Source organism: Pseudorca crassidens, chromosome 15 (assembly GCF_039906515.1).
Source record: "Pseudorca crassidens isolate mPseCra1 chromosome 15, mPseCra1.hap1, whole genome shotgun sequence".
In the NCBI taxonomy this organism is placed as follows: domain Eukaryota; kingdom Metazoa; phylum Chordata; class Mammalia; order Artiodactyla; family Delphinidae; genus Pseudorca; species Pseudorca crassidens.
This window is the reverse complement of record NC_090310.1, coordinates 36,197,527-36,218,851: the sequence shown is the minus strand read 5'-3', so window position 1 is coordinate 36,218,851 and position 21,325 is coordinate 36,197,527. Positions and strand designations below refer to the sequence as shown.

Here is a 21,325-nt window from a genome sequence, read left to right as displayed (position 1 = left end):
ATAAATACCCCTCAGTCTCTTCCTCCATCCCTGTCCCTCTGTCTGGGGCCAGACCTTCATCCTTCTCCCCTTCCAACAACACCCATGGCCCCACCCACTCCCTTGGCCTTCAGCCTGTCCTTTTTCCATACAACACCAGGTCTTACTGCCGTGGCTTCCTTCCCAAATCTGACAAGATCAGATAAATAACCGCTCCCGAATGTCCTCATTTGGGAATGGGCACCCCTTATCGTGCCTCTCACCACACACACAGCTTATGTTTGATCCCAAGATATATATTTTTTTAATATCTTTATTGGAGTATGATTGCTTTACAATGTTGTGTTAATTTCTATCATACAACAAAGTGAATCAGCTGTAAGTATGCATATATCCCCATATCCCCTTCTTCTTGGTCTCCCTCCTGTCCTCCCTATCCCACCCCTCTAGGTGGTCACAAAGCATCGAGCTGATCTCCCTGTGCTATGCAGCAGCTTCCCACTAGCCGTCCATTTTACATTTGGTAGTGTATATATGTCAGTGCTACTCTCTCACTTCGTCCCAGCTTCCCCTTCCCCGCTGTGTCCTCAAGTCCATTCTCTACGTCTGTGTCTTTATTCCTGCCCTGCCACTAGGTTCATCAGTACCATTTTTCTAGATTCCATATATGTGCTTTAGCATATACGGTATTCTTTTTTCTCTTTCTGACTTACTTCACTCTGTGTGACAGAGACCCAAGGTATTCTTGATTAAGAGTAATAAACATAATTGAAAAATAGTGCTAGCCACCATTTATCGGGTGCCCGCCACACCTGGGGTGCCGGGCTGCCCGCATGACTCCAAATTCCCATCCCACTCAGCCACACAGCCAGTGAGTGGCAGAGTCTTCATTTGTGTCTGTTCCACATTTTCCTGGGCTCAGGTTTACACTTCATTGTCTAAAAAGATCAGTGAGTCTCTGTTGTGGGTTCAGCCCCTGGGAGGGAACTAGCAGGCTGGCATCCGCGGTTCCAGATGCCTCAGGGCCTCAGGTGACAAGCCCCATCGAGCCATGAGATGTTAGGGACTTCCATAGTGGTTGGTTATGGGAGGTCGGTCTTCAGTCCAAAAGCAGAGAGATCTGTAGAGACCTCTGCAAAGATGACTTCCTTGTCTGCCTCACGCTTCCTTCCCACTTGCCCTGCACCTCTTCCTCCGCAGGTTCCCTATTACTTGAGAGTTTAAAAGATCACATATCAACCACCGCCCAGGACCACTGCAAAGCCATCTACTTGCACGTCCTCACTACCAACAATACGGCTATAAACTTCTACGAAAACAGAGACTTCAAGCAGCATCACTATCTCCCCTATTACTATTCCATCCGAGGGGTCCTCAAAGATGGCTTCACCTATGTCCTCTACATCAACGGTGGCCACCCTCCCTGGACCATCCTATATCCTTTCTCTTTCGGGGGTGAGGTATTGTGGCTTCCTAGCAGGGCCCGTGTGCCAGCTGGAGCTGTGGTTGCCTTCACGTGGCATCCACAAGGCCAAGCTCATGGGACCAGATATTGTTGTGGGCAGGTCTGGCCGGCACATCTTGGGAAATGACAGCCTGGGTGTGGACATTGGGAAAGCAGGCCAGCTCTGGCACTCGGCGCTCGCTGGATGTTAGACTGGTGTGAGGGGAGGGTGTTCAGCCTCCTGGACTAAGATCCATCCATCCATCAAGTATCGAATGAGAGCCTCCTGTTCCCCCAGGTGCGTGGGGGATACAACAGTGAACGAAACAGCCAGAAGCCCCGGCTCTCATGGGGCTGTGTGCTGGTGGGGGAGAAGACAAGCAAGTGAGGTGAAACGAACTGTTTGCTGTTTTTAAACACTTGGGTTCAAACCTTCTTTGCTGGGTGCGTGACCCAGAGGTGTGTCCCTGCCCTGCTCCCTCCTCTTTAACTCTCTCTGGCCCTTGACAGGTTCGGTGGAGGCCAGGAGACTTCCTGATAGTCATAGGGTGTGAACCCCAAAATACTGTGTGTATGTGAGAGAGAGAAGTTAAATTAATGAGTCCAGGATTTATCCATTTCACAGGGAAATAAACAAGAAAGACAAGGGCGGCCCAAAAGCCTGCAGGCCTAGCTCCTGTGAAGATGGGTCTCTGTGGGTGTCCACGGGGTCAGGACTGCTGACCCCTCCTCATCACAGGGACAGGGCCCTGCCAGTCTGAGGACTGAGCGTAGGGGAGAACTAGGAACACTTGCTCTTCCAGACCCCTCCCCCAGCACCCAGTCCTGTCCAGCCTTAGTCTGGGTGTCCAGGTGCCTGGGGCCTCACCCAGAAGGTCCCTTGTACCCAGGCTGTGCCCTGCATTATTTTGTGCAGCAGAGCCCCCTCCATCTGATGAGGCTTTCCAGCCCTGCAGAGGCTGAGCAGGCTCTTGGCCTCCTGCAAGAGTGGCGTGCTGTCTGCATGCGGCCCCCATGGTCACCGTGCTGACAGTGCCGCCCTGGGGCAGTTGGGCAGGCAAGTCGGAATCTTCCTTAACAGAGCTGCACGGACTACATCCAGCACCTGGGCTCTGCGCTAGCAAACCTGAGCCCCTGTTCCATCCCGCACAGGATCTACCGCCAGGCCCACAACCTGCTCTGCAGCTTCCTGCCATGGTCAAGCATCTCCACCAAGGGCGGCATCGAGTACAGCCGGACCATGTGACGCCAGCCGGGCAGTCTCTGCCAGGCCCCACCCCTCGGCACCCTGTGGAAACCACCTTCCCGGCCATCTGACTTCTGCTGCCCTCTGCAGAGGAGCTGGTGGGCACCTGCCGGGCCCGTCGGCCTGCCCCACCTGCAGGCCCGGTGCTACGTGGGCTCGGGAGAAGAGAGTCAAGGGGCGTGCCTGGTCTCCCCCAGGTACACCAGAGCAGGGGGTGCAGAAAGGGGAGCAGAGCCCAGTGGGCTGATGGTTGGGGAAATGGAGGCGGTGCTTTCAGCAATGAAAACAGGAGGCCCTGGATGGGCATCTGCTGCTCAGGGTGCTGGGAAGCATGGCCAGGGGCCGAGATAGTTCCCGAACGTCTCTCAGAAACTTCAGGAGGGAAAGCAGAGCTCTTGACCTGGCCAGAGCTTGGCCTGAACTACCTGAACTACTGAACTACTTTTTAAAAAATAATGCATTCACATGGTTCAAAAATTGAAAAGTTACCAAAAGATCAAGCCCCTTCTACTCCTGTCCCCAGACACTCAGCTTCCCCTTCCCAGGGGTTATCAGTGCCGCTGTGTCCCTGGTGGTGCTTCACTGTAGATGGCAGCTTTAACAGCAGCGGCCTTGCCCTGTGGTGGGCACCTAGATGAGAGCTCTGCTTAGACACGGCCGCTTCTGAGCACCGTGGGGAGCTGGTCTTCCAGACCTCAGGGAATGGCAGAGCTGGAAGGCGTCATGGGGACTCCAAGGTCTACCCCTTGTGCATGGACACGGCCCAGAGCGGATTGTGATGTGGGCCAAGCCCAGGCAGCAGGGCTCCGTGGCCTCCTGGGCTGGCACCCCCGTCGGTACTGTGGTTTGTGCTGGGACCGAGGAGAGCCAGTGGTCACTGGAAGGGACTCTGGACGTGGAGGAGGGCTCACACTTCAGGAGCGCCAGGGACCCAGCTTTGGGCTCCTAGGCCGGGACCCTGGGGAGGGGAGGGAAGCAGAGCGTTTCTGCTGAAGCCTTCACCCCTGCTCCCCTCTTGTCTATCCCACAGGCTCCTCCAGCCCTCCTTCCCAATCTGGAAACCTTCACTTCTGCTGAGCCCTGGCCGGGCCCCCGCACGTGCTCCAGCCCCACAGGCACCTAGGGGTGGCAGCGTTCACTGTGGTCTGTTTCTTCTGCTGTCCTGGGAGCAAGGGCATGGGAAAGGGCTTCCTTCCCCATGCCCCTCACCGGCCTCTTCCCCTCTGCTGTGTGATCCTTCCAGATCCTTCCTGCAAAGTCGGAATAAACTTCTGGGAGGGAGGAACCCAAGTGTTACGGACAGACTTGACCCTAAAGACACAGGAGCCTCTGAACAATGAGGGGTCAAAATAACGGGAAGGCCAGCCCCTGGTCCAGAACCAGCACCCAGAAGCCCGGAGGGGCGGGGAGCAGCTCCGGTCTCTCCACCCAGGGCTGACACTTGCTGGGCACAGCTGGGGAGGCTTCTCACCCACACACTGAGCTCTGTGGCTTCGCTCCCCACATGTGCGGGCGGATAACGAGACAGGTGCCCACATTCCCCACTAGGAGGCTGAGTCCTCCCGCGGCCTCTTCTCATGGGCTGCTTCATTCTGTCCCAAGCGATTGGAACCACCTGTCAGATGGTGGCTGTACCATTCAGCTGAGCTGCCGCAGGGAGCCGGGCTGAGGACAGGCACCACTGAGGGCCTGGGGGTCCTCTCCCCGCAACCCCCCAGCCCCATGAGCAGCAGCTCTGAGGCCTGGCCAGGTGCAGACAGGACAAAGCTGAGCACCGCAATGACCAAGTGAGACCCGGCCTTTGGGGCTGGGGACAGTACGTGCCTTGTGGTCCCTCCACCTCTGGGGCAGAGACAGTGCCTGGAAGTGTGCGCGTGGACGGCACATGCTCCTGGCACCCCTTCTGCCAGGGCCCCTAGAGCTGCTTGCTGCCTGGCCTGCCCCTCCGGAGCAGAGGGGATGGCACAGAGTCTCACGCCGGATGAGAGCAGGAGACGGGAAACCCTAGGTGGGGGCTCCGTGACCGTGTCCTTCCCTCCCTCAGAACTTCCTGGCCCAGGGCTCCTGCGGCCTCACCAGTGGATCCTGGGCAGGAAGGGCACTCCATCTCCCCCCACTCCCCACCTCCATGCTGACATTGGTTTCATGCTGAGGCCCAGCTGGGTGTCCTCTCTAATCTGAATCAACGATGATCATGTGATTTTTATTTCTGCCCCTCAGGGTAAGGGAAGAGTCTTCCAGAAGGTTCTACTTTGTACATTCGTAATTGAGCTCAGAGGCTTTGCCCTGCCCTTCCCTCCCCCACCTCCTTATCACTGCAGTGTCCAGCCCAGTGTTGAACAGATTATAATGTTTTGTCTTACTACAAACAAATAAATAGACTTTAATTGGTCACATCCTGTCTTTGCAGGCCCTGCGCCTGTGGACCTGCGCCTGTGGACCTGCCCCGTGGCTGAGGGTGGCCCAGGAGCTGCTTGTCCCCTGGCAAGTCCCAAGGATGGCTTCCAGCTCAAAGGGCGATTGTTTTTTACGATCATAATTGTACCTTGCCCTGCCAAGGAATACAGCCCTGAAAGAGGTTCTAGAGCTGGTGAAAGTGCAGTGGTCAGGCAGGGGCCCTGCCCAGGGCACCCCACCGCAGGAGCCTTAGTCAGGGGGCGGGGGGAGGGCAGCAGGTCCCAGCCCCTGGCTGGGCCAAGAGGGGGACCAGGTCCTTCTACCAACTTCTTGGAGCCTCTGGCCACCCTGGGGGCAGGAGGTCGTGCCTGTCACCCTCTTAGACAAATGACTGGTTGAGGGGCTGGGAGTTGCTCAAGAGCCACACAGCTGTGAACGGTGGGCTTGAGACCCCAGCCCAGGTGTGGACCCCTCCAAAGCGTGGGTGCGCTGCTCCCTGAGGGCTGGGCCTCCCCCTGATGGCCCTTCCTATGGGACAGGGCCTGAGGCTGGTGGCCCGGACTAGGAGCTGCCACCACCCAGGGCCGCATGCACACGTACAACAACCTGAAGAGCACCCAGGGACCAAGGTCTCCAGAATCTGCTGTACCAGGGTACAGGGGAAGGGCAGGGACCTGAGGGAGCTTTCCCCCATGTCTGGAAGGAGCCCAGCTGTCCTGCTGTCCAGAATGCCCTTGACACCATCATGTGTGGTCTGACAGAAGCCTGTGAGACGAGTAGGTCAGCCCTTGCTTGACCCAGGCTGCCAGGACAGGAAATCAGCCAAATGGTGAGGGTCACTGAGGCAAACCCAGGTTCTCCCATCTGTCCCCACAGGCTGAGGCCCAGTGATGTAGAGCAGGGGGTCTCAGCCCAAGAGATTCTGCCCCCCAGGGGACCTCAGACTCTCCAGAGATGTTTTTCGTTGCCACACTGGGCAGAGGGCACTACTGGAATCTAGTGAGTGGAGGCCAGGGTCGCTGCTAAACATCCTGCAACTCACAGAACAGCCCTCAAAACAAAGAATGGCATAGCCCCAAATGTCAACAGGGCTGAGGTTAAGACCTCCTGATACAGAGGAGCCCATGCCTGGGTGCCGGGAGTCTAGCCCAGCTGGGAGAAGGGCTGTGCCCATTCTGCCTGGAGGGTCAGGGCAGCCAGGGGTCCCCAGGGAGAGTGAACTCAACCAAGGCCTCAATGAGGGGCGGCATGGGGTCAGAGCCAATGTCTCTGCCCAGGTTGGGAACTTGCTCTCCTCCCGACACCCTCCCTAAACTTGGCCTAACTTTCTCTGTCCTCTGCCCTCTCCACCCAGAACACCAAGCCCTGCTCTTAGGCCTGCTGAGACCCTGCCTACCCAGGAAGCCAGCCCAGAGTCCCACCCAGAGGAGGACGGCTCCCTCCTCAACTAAGGGTGGGAGCACCTCGGATTCCCCCAGGATCGACATGGAACTCTGCTCTCAGAACACAGGTGCCGAGGGACCATTTCTGTGGCTGAATTGGCCTGATGACAGACAGACCCAGGGACAGAAGGTGCAGGCCTTGGCTTTTATTGAGATTAGACCTGTAGGCTCCCCGGCCTCTCGGGAGCCCAACTCTCCACTCCGCCCAGCCTCCCAGGTACAAGTGGCCGACTTGAGTTGGAGCAGGCTACAAGGGTACGCCCAGGCTTCTTTCTGTCCCTCCCGCAGGACCTCCTCATCCTTCTACCCTCAAGTTTTCCCAAGGCTGGCCTAGGCTCTGGTGCTGGGCAGCTGCCCAGGCATCTCGGTGTGGGGATGCTACTGGTGGGGGCTGAGCCCTTCCGCCTGGACCTGTGTCCTCCTCCTGGGCCATCCTTTCCCCTCCTGTCCTGAGCTGGGAGAACCAGCCCTGGCACTTGGATCCCTATGGCCTCTCCAGAGCCCCAGAGTGAGTTCTCTTGCTCAAGGGACATGTGGATTCCTCTGAGGCCCACTCAGGATCTCTTAGGCCTGAGCCCCAAGCCTTCAGGGGCACCGGGCTGGGAGGGGGCACCTTTGGCTGGGTCCATGCTGGAACTGGAAGCTGAGGAAAGCGGGGGTAGAGGAGTCACTTGGAGGGACCTGGGGGAGGCTTCCAGCCCTTCCTATGACCCTCGTGAACCTGGCATCCTTCAAAACCAGAGGGGAGGGGGCAGTTCTCCTTAAAACCTGGGAGGGGAGGAGGAAGAGGGAAACACGTTTCAAACTGAAAGGACCCTTCTCTAACACGAACCCCTCATTTTACAAGTGGGGAAACAGACCTGGCCAGCGGGGGAGAGCAGTCCAAGGTCCCTCATCAAATGTAGAGCTGGAACAGGTACCCAGGAGGATTGGGAGTGGAGAGGGGTCACCTGGGTCCATCTGAGTGCCCAGCCCAACCCTGCCTGGGGTCTTCCCTTCCTGTCCTCAGCCCTGCATCACCTGGACAGGTGCTCACCTGTATTTCCCAGGCTGTTGAGCTTCCAGAAGGGCTGAGTGGTGACTGTTACCTGGTCCCAGAGCCCCCTGTGGTAAGTCCAGGGGCCAGACTGTGCCCTCGGGTTGTGGGAGGCAGCCCCCGGCCATGAGCTGGCTCAGCCAATGGCTTTCACACTGCCCGGCAGAATGCATGTGGCCTAGCAGGTAGAGAGCCAGGCCCCGGAGGTGGTGCAGGTTCTTGGGCTTGCTTCCCTGGGCACTGGGGCACTGCTGCTGCTAGGCCCCCAGCCCCCCCCACATAGATATTGGGTGGCATGTTGGGGTGACTGGTGCGTCCTCGGGCCCAGCTCACTGCATCTGTGGAGGGGAGAGCAGGAGATTGGTGGCTGGTGGGCCACAGCGGCCGTGAGGGGACAGTGTAGTCACATGCTTATGTGATGGGCTCCACCCCTGGCCTGCGGAGCCTCAGCTTACCTGTCTGTCAGATGGGCTCCGCCCCCTGTCTCCCACCTCCCTCACCCAACAAAGCACTCCTTCTCCCTCCTAACCAACAGGGAGGGCTGAGAAGCCTGAGTCTTGGCACCAAGATCTCTCTCAGGACTGCAGGCTCTTTCTGTCACCCTTTTTGCCCCCTACCCTAGAGAGAGCATTCCGGTGCCCAGGGTCACATGGCCTGGACTGGTGGCCATTCCCCTCTCCCAAGCTTGCATGTCCCTGAGGCCACCCTGGTGGCTTTGGGCCCAGGTCAGGACAGGAGGGCATCTCTCCTGCCACTCCTCCCCACAGCCTGGCACCTTCTCTTATGTGCAGCTGAGAGAATGCACAGACCAAGGCTTCCATGGAGGGCCAGCCAGGTGGAGGAGGGGCAGCCGGGTCTCCTGTGCCGCAGGACTGTGCTCTCCCCTGCCTAGGGGATGGATCTGCAGGTCTCCCTTGGCAACCAGCTCTGTGATGTCACAGGGAAGACTTCCGGTTTCCCAGATCCCTGAGTTTGGGAGAGGATGATCCTCAAGGGCAGGGGCAGGGTGGGAGGAGGACAAGGGAAGGGGGAAGAACCTTAGGGGAGGTCCCTGGTCGCTCTGGCTTGGGACAGGCCTGCCAAACATTCAGCTCTTGCAGGCTGAGGAATCACTCCCAGGGGTGACTGCTTGGGATATCAGTTTCCTAATCCATGGATGGAAAATGAAGGTTTAGGGATGCAGACTTGGTGAGATCTGGGTCAGTGCTTTGAGCATGCTGAGAAGGTGGTATTGGGTGACTGGTTAGGTCCCTTAATTTTTCTGTCCATTTTCCCATAAGTAGATGATGGGGTACTGTGGGATCATACCAAGTGTAAGGAAGGATTTGGAGGAACTGGAACTCTCATATGTTGCTGGGGGAATGTAAAATGGTACCACCAATTTGGGAAACAGTTTCTTAAAAAGTTAAACCTTCAATTCTCTATTCACAGATGGCATGATCTTATACAGAGAAAAAAATTAATTCACACTAAAAAAAACTATTTGAGCTAATCAAACTATCAGAACTAATAAGATTCAGCAAAGTCTCAGGATACAAGATCAACATGCAAAATTAACTGTATTTCTATACAGTAGCAAAGAGCAAAAAAAATAAAACAGGAATAAAATTAACCATGGAGGTACAAGACAACACTGAAAACTAGAAAACATTGCTGGGAAAAAAAAACTTAAATAAATGGAAAAAGATCCTGTTCATGGTTTGAAGACTTAATATTGTTAAGACAACAGTCCTTCCCAAAGTGATCTATAGATTCAATGCAATTCTTATCAAAATCTCAATGGCCTTGTAGGCAGAAACAGGAAAACTGATCCTAAAATTCATGTGGAATTACAAGGGAGCCCAAAAGCCAAAAACAATCTTAAAAAGTTTGAAGACTCAAGATTTCCGATTTCAAAACTTATTGCAAAGAATGCTACAGTAACCATAACTGTGGAACTGGTATAAGGCTAGACATCCAGACTAATGGAATAGAATAGAGAGCCCAGAATAATTTCATACATCTCTGGACAATTTATTTTCAACAGATCGCCAAGACTATTCCATAGGGAAAATAATAGTCTCTTCAACAAATGGTGCTGGGACAACTAGATGTTCAAAAGATACAAATGAAGAATGAAGCTGGACCCCTACCTCACACCATATACAAAAATTAACTCAAAGAAAACTCTTTGAAGAAATCCTCATCACCATGGATTTGGTAATGGATTCTTAGATATGACAACAAAAGCACAAGCAACAAAAGAAAAAATAGGTAAATTGGACTTCATAAAAGTTGAAAACTTTTGTGTTGCAAAAGACAATGTCAAGGGCTTCCCTGGTGGCGCAGTGGTTGAGAGTCCGCCTGCCGATGCAGGGGACAGGGTTCGTGCCCCGGTCCGGGAAGATCCCACATGCCGCGGAGCGGCTGGGCCCGTGAGCTATGGCCGCTGAGCCTGCGCGTCCGGAGCCTGTTGCTCCGCAACGGGAGAGGCCACAACAGTGGGAGGCCCGCGTACCGCAAAAAAAAAAAAAAAAGACAATGTCAAGAAGTGAAAAGACAGCCTACAGAATGAGAGAAAACATTTGCAAATCATATATCTGATTAGAGTGTAGTATCTAGAACACATAAAGAGCTCTTACAAGTCAACAACAAAAAGACAAACAACCCAGTTTAAAAATGGGTGAAGAACTTGAATAGATATTTCCCCAGAGAAGATATACAAAGAGTCAACAAGCACATGAAAACATGTTCAACGTATTTAGTCATTAGAGAAATGCAAATTTAAACCACAGTGAGGGACTTCCCTGGTGGCGCAGTGGTTAAGAATCTGCCTGCCAATGCAGGGGACACAGGTTCGAGCCCTCGTCCAGGAGGATCCCACATGCCGTGGAGCAACTAGGCCTGTGTGCCACAACTACTGAGCCTGCACTCTGGAGCCCACGAACCACAACTGCTGAGCCCAAGTGCAACAACTACTGAGGCCCACCCGCCTAGAGCCTGTGCTGCGTGACAAAGATAAGCCACTGTAATGAGGGGCCCATGCACTACAACAAAGAGCAGCCCCCACTCGCCACAACTAGAGAAAGCCTGTGTGTAGCAACGAAGACCCAATGCAGCCAAAAATAAATATTTTTAAAAATTATAAAAAGTAAACCACAGTGAGACACTACTTCTCACACATGAGGCTGGCTATAATTTAAAAAACCAACCAAACAACCCCCCAGAAGATAAGTGTTAATGAGGATGTAGAGAAATTGAAACCTGCTTATACTGCTGGTGGGAATGGAAGGTGGTGCAGCCACTAGGGAGAACAGCTTGGCAGTTCCTCAACAAGTTAAACATAGAACTACCATATGACCTAGCAATTTCACTCCTAGGTATATACCCAAAAGAGTTGAAAACAGGGCTTCCCTGGTGGCGCAGTGGTTGAGAGTCTGCCTGCCGATGCAGGGTACGCAGGTTCGTGCCCCGGTCCAGGAAGATCCCACATGCCATGGAGCGGCTAGGCCCGTGAGCCATGGCCGCTGAGCCTGCGTGTCTGGAGCCTGTGCTCCGCAATGGGAGAGGCCACAACAGTGAGAGGCCCGCGTACCGCAAAAAAAAAGAAAAAAAAAAAGTTGAAAACGGGTATTTAAATAAATACTTGTACACAAATATTTATAACAGCATTATTTATAGTAACCAAAGAGTAGAAACAACCCAGAAGTCCATCAGCTAATGGATGGATAAACAAATTGTAGTCTGTCCATACAGGGAAATATTATTCAGCTGTAAAAATAATGAAGTACTGATACACAGGGCAACATGGATGAACCTCAGAAACATAATGCTCAGTGGTAGAAGCCAGATGCAAAATGCCACATATTTTATGATTCTATTTATACGAAATATGCAGAATGAATAAATCCAAAGTGACAGAAAGCAGGTTAGTGATTACCAGGGGTTATGGGGAAGGAGAAATGGGGAGAGGCTGCTTAGTTGGTGTGACATTTCTTTTGGGGGTGATTAAAATATTTTGGAACTAAATAGAGATGGTGGTTGAACATTTCAAATGTATTTAATGCTACCGAATTGTACACTTATAAGGGCAAATTTTATGTTATGTATATTTTATCACAATAAAAATAAGTAAATGACCAGCACCACTTAAAACTATCAAGGTCATCAAAAACAAGGAAAGTTTGAGGAACTGTCACAGTCTAGAGAAACCTAAGAAGACATGATGACTAAATGTAATGCTGTGTCCTGAATCAAATCATAGAACAGGAAAAGGACAGTAGGTTAGAAATGAGGAAATCTGAACTTTAGTTAATAATAATGTATCAGTATTGGTTCATCAGGCAAATGCACCATACTAATGTAAGATGTTAACAATGGCGGGGGTGAGGGAGAGATGGAATATACAGGAACTCTGTACTATCTTTGAAACTCCTTTGAAAGTCTAAAACTGTTCTAAAATCAAAAGTCCATTGAAGGGCTTCCCTGGTGGCACAGTGGTTAAGAATCTGCCTGCCAATGCAGGGGACACGGGTTCGAGCCCTGGTCTGGGAAGATCCCACATGCTGCGGAGCTGCTAAGCCTGTGTGCCACAACTACTGAGCCTGCGCCCTAGAGCCCGCAAGCCACAACTACTAAAGCCCACGTGCCTACGGCCTGTCCTCCACAACAAGAGAAGCCACTGCAATGAGAAGCCCGCGCACCACAACAAAGAGTAGCCCCTACTCGCCGCAACTAGAGAAAACCCGCATGCCTCAACGAAGACCCAACGCAGCCAAAAATAAATAAAATTAATTTATTTTTTAAAAAAATTATCGAAGGGCTTCCCTGGTGGCGCAGTGGTTGAGAGTCCGCCTGCCGATGCAGGGGACACGGGTTCGTGCCCTGGTCCAGGAGGATCCCACATGCTGCGGAGCGGCTGGGCCCGTGAGCCATGGCCGCTGAGCCTGCGCGTCCGGAGCCTGTGCTCCGCAATGGGAGAGGCCACAACAGCGAGAGCCCCGTGTACAGCAAAAAAAAAAAAAAAAAAAAATTATTGAAAAAGAAAAAAAGTTAAACATTCACTTGCCTTATGACTCTGTGTCATTCATAGGTATTTATTCAAGAGAAAAGAAAGCATATGTGTCTTTATAAGGATTTCTACATGAATGTTCATACCAGCTTTATTTGTACTAGCCCCAAACTGGAAATGCCCAGAACAGGTGATGTGTAAATAAACTGTGGTGTATCCATACAATGGATATACAACTCAGCAGTAAAAAGGGATGAATTACCGATACAGGCTACAACCTGGATGAGTCTCAAAATAATTATGCCAAGTAAAAGATGCCAGACAAAAAGGAGAATATGTTGTGTGATCCCATTTATATAAAACCCGAGAAATACACCTGTGTACAGTGACAGAAAGCAGAGGAATGGTTGCCTGGGGTAGAGGGAGTGGCAGGAGGTAGACATTACAAAGGGGTGGGACACAGGAAAACAGGTGGCAGATGTGTTCTCTATCTTGATTGTGGGGATGGTTTCTTGTGTGTATACACTTGTCAAAGCTTATTAAATTGCACACTTTAAATATGTGCATTTTATCTTATGTTAAAAAGCTGTTAAAAAATGTAAAAACCGAGGGAGGAAGCTCGGTGCTCCCTCCATGCCCTGCCAGCTACAGTGGTTGTCAAGTGCTGTCTGCCCATCACAGCCTCCACTGTGTGTGTCAGGCATCACAACCTCCACTGTGACATTGAAGAATCTAAGTCCCCCAGAGGTTGAGTAACTTCCCAAGTCACAAAGCTGACTGCTTTAGAGACTGCACTAGGTGCCCTGTGCACACCAGTTTGCCCTAACTTACACCAGATCTGGTGGACTTCAGGCAGCCTGTTGTGTCAGCTCTGAACTGGGCATCACAGCCAGCACAGAGCATGGGAGGAGGGCAGGGGACGTGGCCTTTCCTGAAAGACCTTTCACTTCACTGGGGTGAGGCATTGTACTCCGACTCACTCATTCAGTCTCAACATGTATGTTCTGAGAGCCCGTGTAGTGCCAGATACTATTGTAGACTTGGGGAGAGAGTTGAGTAGGTCAGAGAAGGTATCTGTTTCCACAGTGCATACATGTCCAGATCAGAGACACAGAAGAGAAGCAAGCGAGATGTTTCCAGGTCATACTACGAAGAAAATAAAAGAAGGTGATATGACAGGGAGGGGGCTGGGAAGGGTCTGCTTTGGTGCAGATGGTCCAAGAGGCCTCTTCACAAAGACCTGAAGAACTTGGGAAGAGCACTCCGGACAGAGTGAACTACTTGTGCAAAGGCCAGAAAGCAGGAAGAAGGTGGGCGTGTTCAACAGGAAGCCAGGGAGGGGAGATGGAGGGAAGGGAGCAGAGGAGGCACAGCAGGCACAGCTCAGAGGGCTGAGTTTTCTTTGAACAGTGATGGGAAGCCATTGGATAGTTTTTTTTTTTAAGCTTTTTTGTTTTTAGTCATGCTTAGTGATATAATATTTTATTTTATTCTATTCTATTCGCCATGCCACGCGTCTTGTGGGATCTTAGTTCCCCGACTAGGGATAGAACCTGGGCCCCAGGTTCGACAGGGCAGTGAAAGCGCCCAGTCCTAACCACTGGACCCCCAGGGAATTCCCAAGAGATACAATTTTAGATGTGGTAAAATTAACCCTTTTTAGTGCACAGATCTATGAATTTTGACAAACGGCTACTGTCATGTAATTACCACCACAATCAAGATATAGAACAGTTTCATCACCCCCAAAATTATTTTGCACCCAACTCTTCCTGGCAATCACTGATTTATGTTTCTATATTTTCATCTCATTCTGATTGTCACATAAATGGAATCGTACAGTATGAAGCCTTTTTTTAAAATAAATTTATTTTATTTATCATTTTTGGCTGCGTTGGGTCTTCGTTGCTGCGTGCAGGCTTTCTCTAGTTGCGGCGAGTGGGGGCTACTCTTCGTTGCGGTGTGCGGGCTTCTCATTGCGGTGGCTTCTCTTCTTGCGGAGCATGGGCTCTGGGCACGCGGGCTTCAGTAGTTGTGGCTTGCGGTCTCTAGAGCGCAGGCTCAGTAGCTGTGGCGCACGGGCTTAAGTGCTCCGCGGCATGTGGAATCTTCCCGGACCAGGGCTAGAACCCATGTCCCCTGCATTGGCAGGCGGATTCTTAACCAGTGCACCACCAGGGAAGCCCTTTTTAAATATCTGTATTGGAGTGTAATTGCTTTACAATGTTGTGTTGGTTTCTGCTGTACAACAAAGTGAATGTATACATATATCGCCATATCCCCTCCCTCTTGAGCCTCCCTCCCACCCTCCCTATCCCACTCCTCTAGGTCGTCACAAAGCATCGAGCTGATCTCGCTGTGGCATGCAGCAGCTTCCCACTAGCCATCCGTTTTACATTTGGTAGTGTATATATGTCAGTGCTACTCTCTCACTTTGTTCTAGCTTCCCCTCCTCCCACTGTGTCCTCAAGTCCTTGTACGAAGCCTTTTGAGTCTGGCTTCTTCCAGTTAGCATAAGACATTGGAGATTCATCATTGTCCTTGCGTATTTTAGCTCTTTGCTTTTTTAAAATTGCTGAGTGGTAATCCATTGTGTGAATGTACCACAATGTGTTTATCCATTGATAAGTTGAGGGGCACTTGAGTGGTTTCCAGTTTGGGGCAATTATAAAGCTGCTCTCAACATTTATGTATAAGTTTTATGTGAACATAAGTTTTTATTTCTCTTGGGCAGATACCTGGGAGAGAGACTGCTGAGCTGTACGTTGTATATGTTTAACTTTATTAAGAAACTACCAACTGTTTTTTCAAAGTGGATGTACCGTTTCATATTCTCACCAATAGTGTATGAAAGCCCAATTTGCTCCACATCCTTTCAAGTCCTTGGCACTGTCAGGGTTTTTGTGGTTTTTTGTTGTTTTAGCTATTCTAATAATTGTGTAGTGATATCTTGTGGTTTAATATGCATTTCTCTAATGACTAATAATCTTGAGCATCTTTTCCTTACTATTTGTAATGAAATAAAATTCATATTTTAAGGCAAGACAAGAAGATTTAAACATAAATTTTTTTCTGCCCATTTGGGCCTCCTCTCTCCCCTGTAGTGTGCATTGTGTATCTATATTATGCATTAACCAGACCTCCCCAGCAGCAGAAATACCTGCTCAGCCATAAAGCTCAATTTTTCTTCTTTTGATGCCAGTTATATAACTCCTTAGAAAACATTCCTTTCTCAATCTTGTAAGGGGTCATGATGCAGATATCTTTGGTGAACTTTGTGTGCAATGCCAATATAACATTTCCCTTAAAGATAGCGATTGGTGCAGAACACACTGGGTCAGATGATCTGGGGAGATACTGGGCCACACCTAATGGAAGTTCTTAGCTTAAATACCTACTTAGGACCTTATTAATGTTACTTGTATTCTGTCTATTTTGCAAGATTATAGTTTCTTGTATTACTGAATATGTGACTGAGCCTCTGATGAAAATGACTAGGCTACTTGAAACAATTGATCAAATATACAGTTCTATAACATTGAAGATTTTTTTCTTTTTTTGGCCACACCACGTGGCTTGCAGGATCTTAGTTCCCTGACCAGGGACTGAATCCAGGCCCTTGGCGGTGAAAGCGCAGAGTCCCAACCACCGGACCACTAGGGAAGTTCCAAGATTGATGATATTAATAGTGTAACTCTAGATACGGGAAGAAGCAGTAAGAGAGAAGCATTTCCTGGACCATAAAAGACTAGAAAGACAGGCAACGTGGTCCAGAGGCTTTTGGCTACTGTTAACAGTCCAGTGATAGCACATTGCATGGCCTATCAATGAAATCCTTGCTTGACCTGGGTATGAGCATTCCTAGAGCCGTGGGACAAACTTGTCATGAAATGCTTCCTAAACCGTGGTAGAAATTAAGATGGAAAAGGAGGAGATTGTAAAACAAAGAATGTTGCTCACCATCCAATTCTACAAGAATTGAGTCATTAGTCACTACAGTCACTGATTTACAACACACCCTGAAAGAAATTCAGGGCCAGTATCAGGATGAGGCATTTTGTGCTCTGGGAAAACTGGCAGAACTAGCTCTCAGATATTTTCGGGAGAAAATTTTATGAACTCAGTTTCTTGCATCTTCCCATACTTAGAAAAGCACTACAAGGCTTCCCTGGTGGCGCAGTGGTTGAGAGTCCGCCTGCCGATGCAGGGGACACGGGTTCGTGCCCCGGTCTGGGAAGATCCCACATGCCGCGGAGTGGCTGGGCCCGTGAGCCATGGCCGCTGAGCCTGTGCGTGCGGAGCCTGTGCTCCACAACGGGAGAGGCCACAACAGTGAGAGGCCCGCGTACCGCAAAAAAAAAAAAAAAAAAAAAGAAAAGAAAAGCACTACAACCATTAACTAAGATATCTGCTCCTCGTGAATAGCAGTAACCTTCTACCAAGATGTATGCTTGACTGCACCTACCCCTTAGTCAAAATCACTACATACTAGCCTCCCCCTTTCCTCTTTGGAACATCCTCAGAGCTTTCTGAAAGACTGTCTCCCTGATTATAATCCTCAGGCTGGCCCGAATAAACTATGCATTTCTTAGATTGACTATTGATTAATTTTTTTTGTTGACATTTGCCACATCTTCCCTTGTGAAGTATCTGTTTTAAGTTTTTTGTCTACTTTCTTGTCTTTAATTTTTTTGAAACAATTTTTGACTGGGCCGTGTGGCATGCAGGATCTTAGTTCCTGAACCAGGAATGGAACCCATACTGCCTGCAGTGGAAGCTTGGAGTCTTAACCACTGGACCACCAGGGAAGTTCCTTTTTCTACTTTCTAACTGGATGGGGTTTTTTTACTGAGTTTTGAGAGTGTTATGTATTTTGGATAGAAGGCTTTTTATCAGATGTGTTTTGTGAATTTATTTTTCTAGACTCTGGATTATCTTTTCATGTTCTTAGTGTATTGAAGAGCAGTTTTAAATTTTGATGAGGTGCAATTTATCAAAAAACATTTTTTAAGAGGATGATACTTTTGGTATATCTAAGAACTCTTGTTTAACCCAGTCAGAAAGTTTTCCCCATAAGTTTTCTTCTGGAAAAGTTATATTCGGTTGGCCAAAAAGTTCATTCCGGTTTTTATGTGCGATATTAACGAACTTTTTGGCTAACCCAATAGTTTTTAGGTTTTACTCTTAGGCAAGGGTGGAGGTTCATTTACTTGCATTTCCAACTGTTCCAAAACCATTTGCTGAAAGATTATTCTTTCTCCACTAAAGGGCTTTACCATCTTTGTTCTAATGACCACGTATATGTGGGTCTATTTCGGGACTCTCTTTGAGGTCCTGTGCCTTTATGTGTCTGTTACTTCGCCAAAACCAATGCAGGGGCGGAGGGCGTCCCGCGGGTGTAGTCCCTCGTCTTCGCCTACCCTTCTGGGCTCAGCTCACTTCGCCTCCCCAGCCCTTGCTGTCACCTATCCCCAACCGTGGCAGCCCAGTAGAGAAGACTCCCAAGTTAGATCACAGCTCATCTGGCCACATGTTGGGCGCGGTCCTCACCCCGGAGCCGCCCCCTCCCTCCACCAGGAGCAACTACAGCTCCAGCTGCCAGAGTTCACGGTTGCCAGGACAACCGCCGGCGCGCGAACACCCGGGTCAGTTTCCGGCCTGTTGTGAAGAGCGAGACGGCTGCGCACGCGCAGATGGCTGTCGGGCCTGCTCTCGCCGCCCCGCGGTCAGCGCCTGCCTGCGACTCGCAATCTGTGGCCTCAACTGCTTCACGCTGCAGGCGCTTCTTGCGGGTTTCGGACGCGGGCGCGGCCAGCCATTTTACACATGCCAGAGAGAAGTGTGCTGGGCACAGGACACAGGCTGGAGACCCGGCTTCGTGATATTATGTACATTCTTTCTAGAGGAGTTTAGGAGGAAATGAGAAGTAGTACGTAGGGTGCCTCGCACAGCGTCAGGCACTTAGTAGGTCCTCAGGACATGTCAGCCAGTGCCAAACGTCTGCAAACTGTGTAAAGTGGGCCCGGCCGCCAGGCGGGGCGGGACCCCACGCCCCCTCCCTCAGCGTCGCGGGACGTCCCCTGCCGGCTGCCCTTTCTCTGGTGCGCATGGAGCATGCGCACACAGCCCGGCCGTTTCGCCTCCAGTCCTGTTTGGCCCCGGCTACGCGCCGTAGAGGGCTCCGTGCATTGCCGTAGAAACCCATGAGTGCTGAGGGGCAAGCGGCGGAGACTCCGGGATCCTGAGGACCAGGGCGCAATGTCTTTCCGGGACCTCCGCAGTAAGGCAACCCTGACCCCTGTGACCTGCGGTCCTCCCGAGACTCGGGGCTCCGGCCCGCCGGGTTGCCTGTCTGAGCCCCGCTGAGGCTCTCGCGCTGGAGCCCCCTCCCGGGCCTCTGCGGCTCGGGGGCGCCCCTGGCCCGCCGCCCCCCAGGCTGAGCGCCCCAGCCTTGTCTCAGCCCTTTCTGCGATGATGGGAGGTTGTGTATGTGTATGCGGCTAGTGCGGCTGAGGAACCGAAGCTTTAATTTTATTTAACTTTAATTGACTTATGGGTCTGTTCGCTACTGTATTGGAAAACGCAGAGACCGTTTTTGAGTTGGGTTAGCTTAGAGCTCCGGGAAACGAACAACAACCGAGGAGGGGGCTGGTGAATAATAATTGAGGCTTCCGTTTTTTCGAGTTTTTATGATCTGCCAGGTAGTTACTGTCTTATGTGTGTTCATCGTTTCATTGACTTCTCTGAACAACTGTGCACCTGTGTTTAGAGATGAGGAACTGGGCAGAGAGAGGTCAGGTCAGGGGACACAGGTGGTAAGAGCTGGCGCTGAAGTGTGAAATCAGGGTGTCTAACCTCCAAAGCTTGCATCTTTTCTAAAGGGGTTGGTGAGGAGAAGGGAATCCAAGTGCCTTTGCTAGGAGGGTGGGGTAATGGAAGAATGGGGAAAAGAGAATTAGTTACTACTACTTTGGGGGACACCTGTTACACACCAAACATTTTACATTCAATATCTTATTTTAGTCCTCACTGTAACAGTAAGGTGGTTTGTATAAGTTTCTGGATGAAATACTTTGAGGCAGAGAGGTAAAGTAGTTTGCTTTAGGTCACACAGCTAGAACTGGGTGGAAACGAGGATCAAAAGGTAGGACTGTGTGAAGGAATCTCTTGCCTTTTATACGCTTTCATTTTCTGAATCTGAAGCAGTTCAGCCAACTGGCTCCACCTGCATAGGTGTAGCAGGTGATTGCCGATTTGGTGTGATCTGAGGGGCCTCTTTAAGGCCAATTTTCTAACAATTGCTGGTGCCTGAAATTTCCCCATTAAAGATTACTCCTTTCAGTTGTGAATTGCTCTTTTTTCTATAATGGAAATATATAGGAAGAGGCATCACATTTTATTGATGCCTATTAGCACTATTGTGTGAATCTGTGCCCTCTGGGAGTTGGAGGTTCTTGGTGACCTTGTGTTGTAGAGACAAGTTTCTCCTTCCTCATAGTTGAGGGAGGCCAGCCTTGTGCTAGGGGATGTTGAATGGAGTTGTGTTGGTTAAAGTGTAGAAGAAGGGGATTTCTGAGCATTTTGACCTTAAATGAATGCTGTACATTATGCAATTCATGGTAAGATTCTTATTCAGATTGTCTCCATTTTAACAGTAATACTGTAGAATTAACAGAACTGCACTGCTACTTAGCGGCAAGAAGTGTTTAGGGCTTGCTGTGTGATGGGAAGGCTGCTGCTTTATTTTCCATTGCTCTATTTAAATATCCCCCAAAACAGCAACAGAGGCCCTCTGCTTCTCTTTCCTCTGCTTATGCTTTCTCTTCTGTTGTCTTGTGAAATCCAGACTAATCTCCAAGGCCCAAGTAGCTTATTTGTGAATGTCATTGGGACATCTTGAATATCCACCTTCAAGAAGAGTGAAGACAGACATTATTTAGCCAGAAGCACACTGAATACAGGTCTTAGCACATCGTGGGAACTAAAAAGATGTTTTATTTCCAAGTCTTGCTTAAAGCTTAGTGACTGCAGCATCTGGTATCAACATGTATTAGTATTACTGTTTCTTAGTCTGTCTCATAATACATCTAAATACTGCTCAATAGTTCAATCATTTTCTTGAAGATTTCTCTAAATACAATGCAACTAATGTTTAAATTTTGTGTTATTAAGGTCCTATATGCCCAGTGGGAAAAAAAAGTCAACTCAGAAATAACACAGAAAACACAGAAATAACACACAAAACTTCACCCTACCACCATCACACCCCCCCCAAAAAAACCCACAGTTAACATTTAAACCGTGACCAGGTAATTCTCATTTTGAGTGGTAAAGAGAAAGATATCCAAGAGATAAATGAGGTATCCAAGAGAGAAATTAAATTCACAGCCAATCCCTAAACCCCATTTCAATGTACAGTTTACTCTTCTCCCATTGAATTTAAATACATGTTTTTCAGGAAGCAGATTAGGTATTTTAACTTTTATCTCTTTTTTTCTTTCCTTCTTAGTTGATAAATAGTCCATAAAAGTGTCAGTAGGTTGGGAGTAAGAAGAGAAAGCAAAGTGTCTGCATTCATAAGTCGTTGCTGTTTGACGAGGAACTGACTACATTGTGTTTTACCTTGGACAGACTTTACAGAGATGATGAGAGCCTTGGGATACCCTCGACATATTTCTATGGAAAATTTCCGCACGCCAAATTTTGGACTTGTATCTGAAGTGCTTCTCTGGCTTGTGAAAAGGTTAGAACTGCACTTTACTGAGGTCTTAAGAATGTATATGAGTTGTTA

General features: G+C 49.9%; 3 protein-coding genes and 1 pseudogene across 11 annotated transcripts in view; 2 read left to right on the top strand and 2 right to left on the bottom strand.

Annotated features, from left to right (window-relative positions):
* NAA60 (N-alpha-acetyltransferase 60, NatF catalytic subunit) overlaps positions 1-2,821 on the top strand; it is a 38,636-nt gene extending 35,815 nt beyond the window's left edge. For 2 of the 4 annotated variants that reach the window (XM_067706831.1, XM_067706832.1), the window contains one exon: positions 1,180-2,373. In XM_067706831.1, the coding sequence (XP_067562932.1) occupies positions 1,180-1,571 (392 nt within the window). In that variant the 3' untranslated portion in view covers positions 1,572-2,373. Of the gene's footprint in view, positions 1-1,179; positions 2,374-2,512 lie in introns of those variants that run through there. The other 2 variants (XM_067706834.1, XM_067706833.1) reach the window with 2 other exon arrangements.
* Positions 2,822-6,992: 4,171 nt separating this feature from the next.
* On the bottom strand, positions 6,993-7,468 carry LOC137206551 (uncharacterized protein C16orf90 homolog pseudogene; annotated as a pseudogene).
* A 72-nt stretch (positions 7,469-7,540) lies between these two features.
* LOC137206550 (uncharacterized protein C16orf90-like) lies at positions 7,541-8,365 on the bottom strand. The gene is given in 3 exon segments (XM_067705240.1): positions 7,541-7,819; positions 7,821-7,882; positions 8,320-8,365. Coding segments are annotated over 3 exon segments (387 nt in total).
* Positions 8,366-18,254: 9,889 nt separating this feature from the next.
* Positions 18,255-21,325, top strand: part of CLUAP1 (clusterin associated protein 1) — a 43,292-nt gene continuing 40,221 nt past the window's right edge. Inside the window, exons 1-2 of one of the 6 annotated variants that reach the window (XM_067706825.1) lie at positions 18,255-18,814; positions 21,166-21,277. In XM_067706825.1, the coding sequence (XP_067562926.1) occupies positions 18,793-18,814; positions 21,166-21,277 (134 nt within the window). In that variant the 5' untranslated portion in view covers positions 18,255-18,792. Of the gene's footprint in view, positions 18,815-18,902; positions 19,236-21,165; positions 21,278-21,325 lie in introns of those variants that run through there. The other 5 variants (XM_067706827.1, XM_067706828.1, XM_067706829.1 and 2 more) reach the window with 5 other exon arrangements.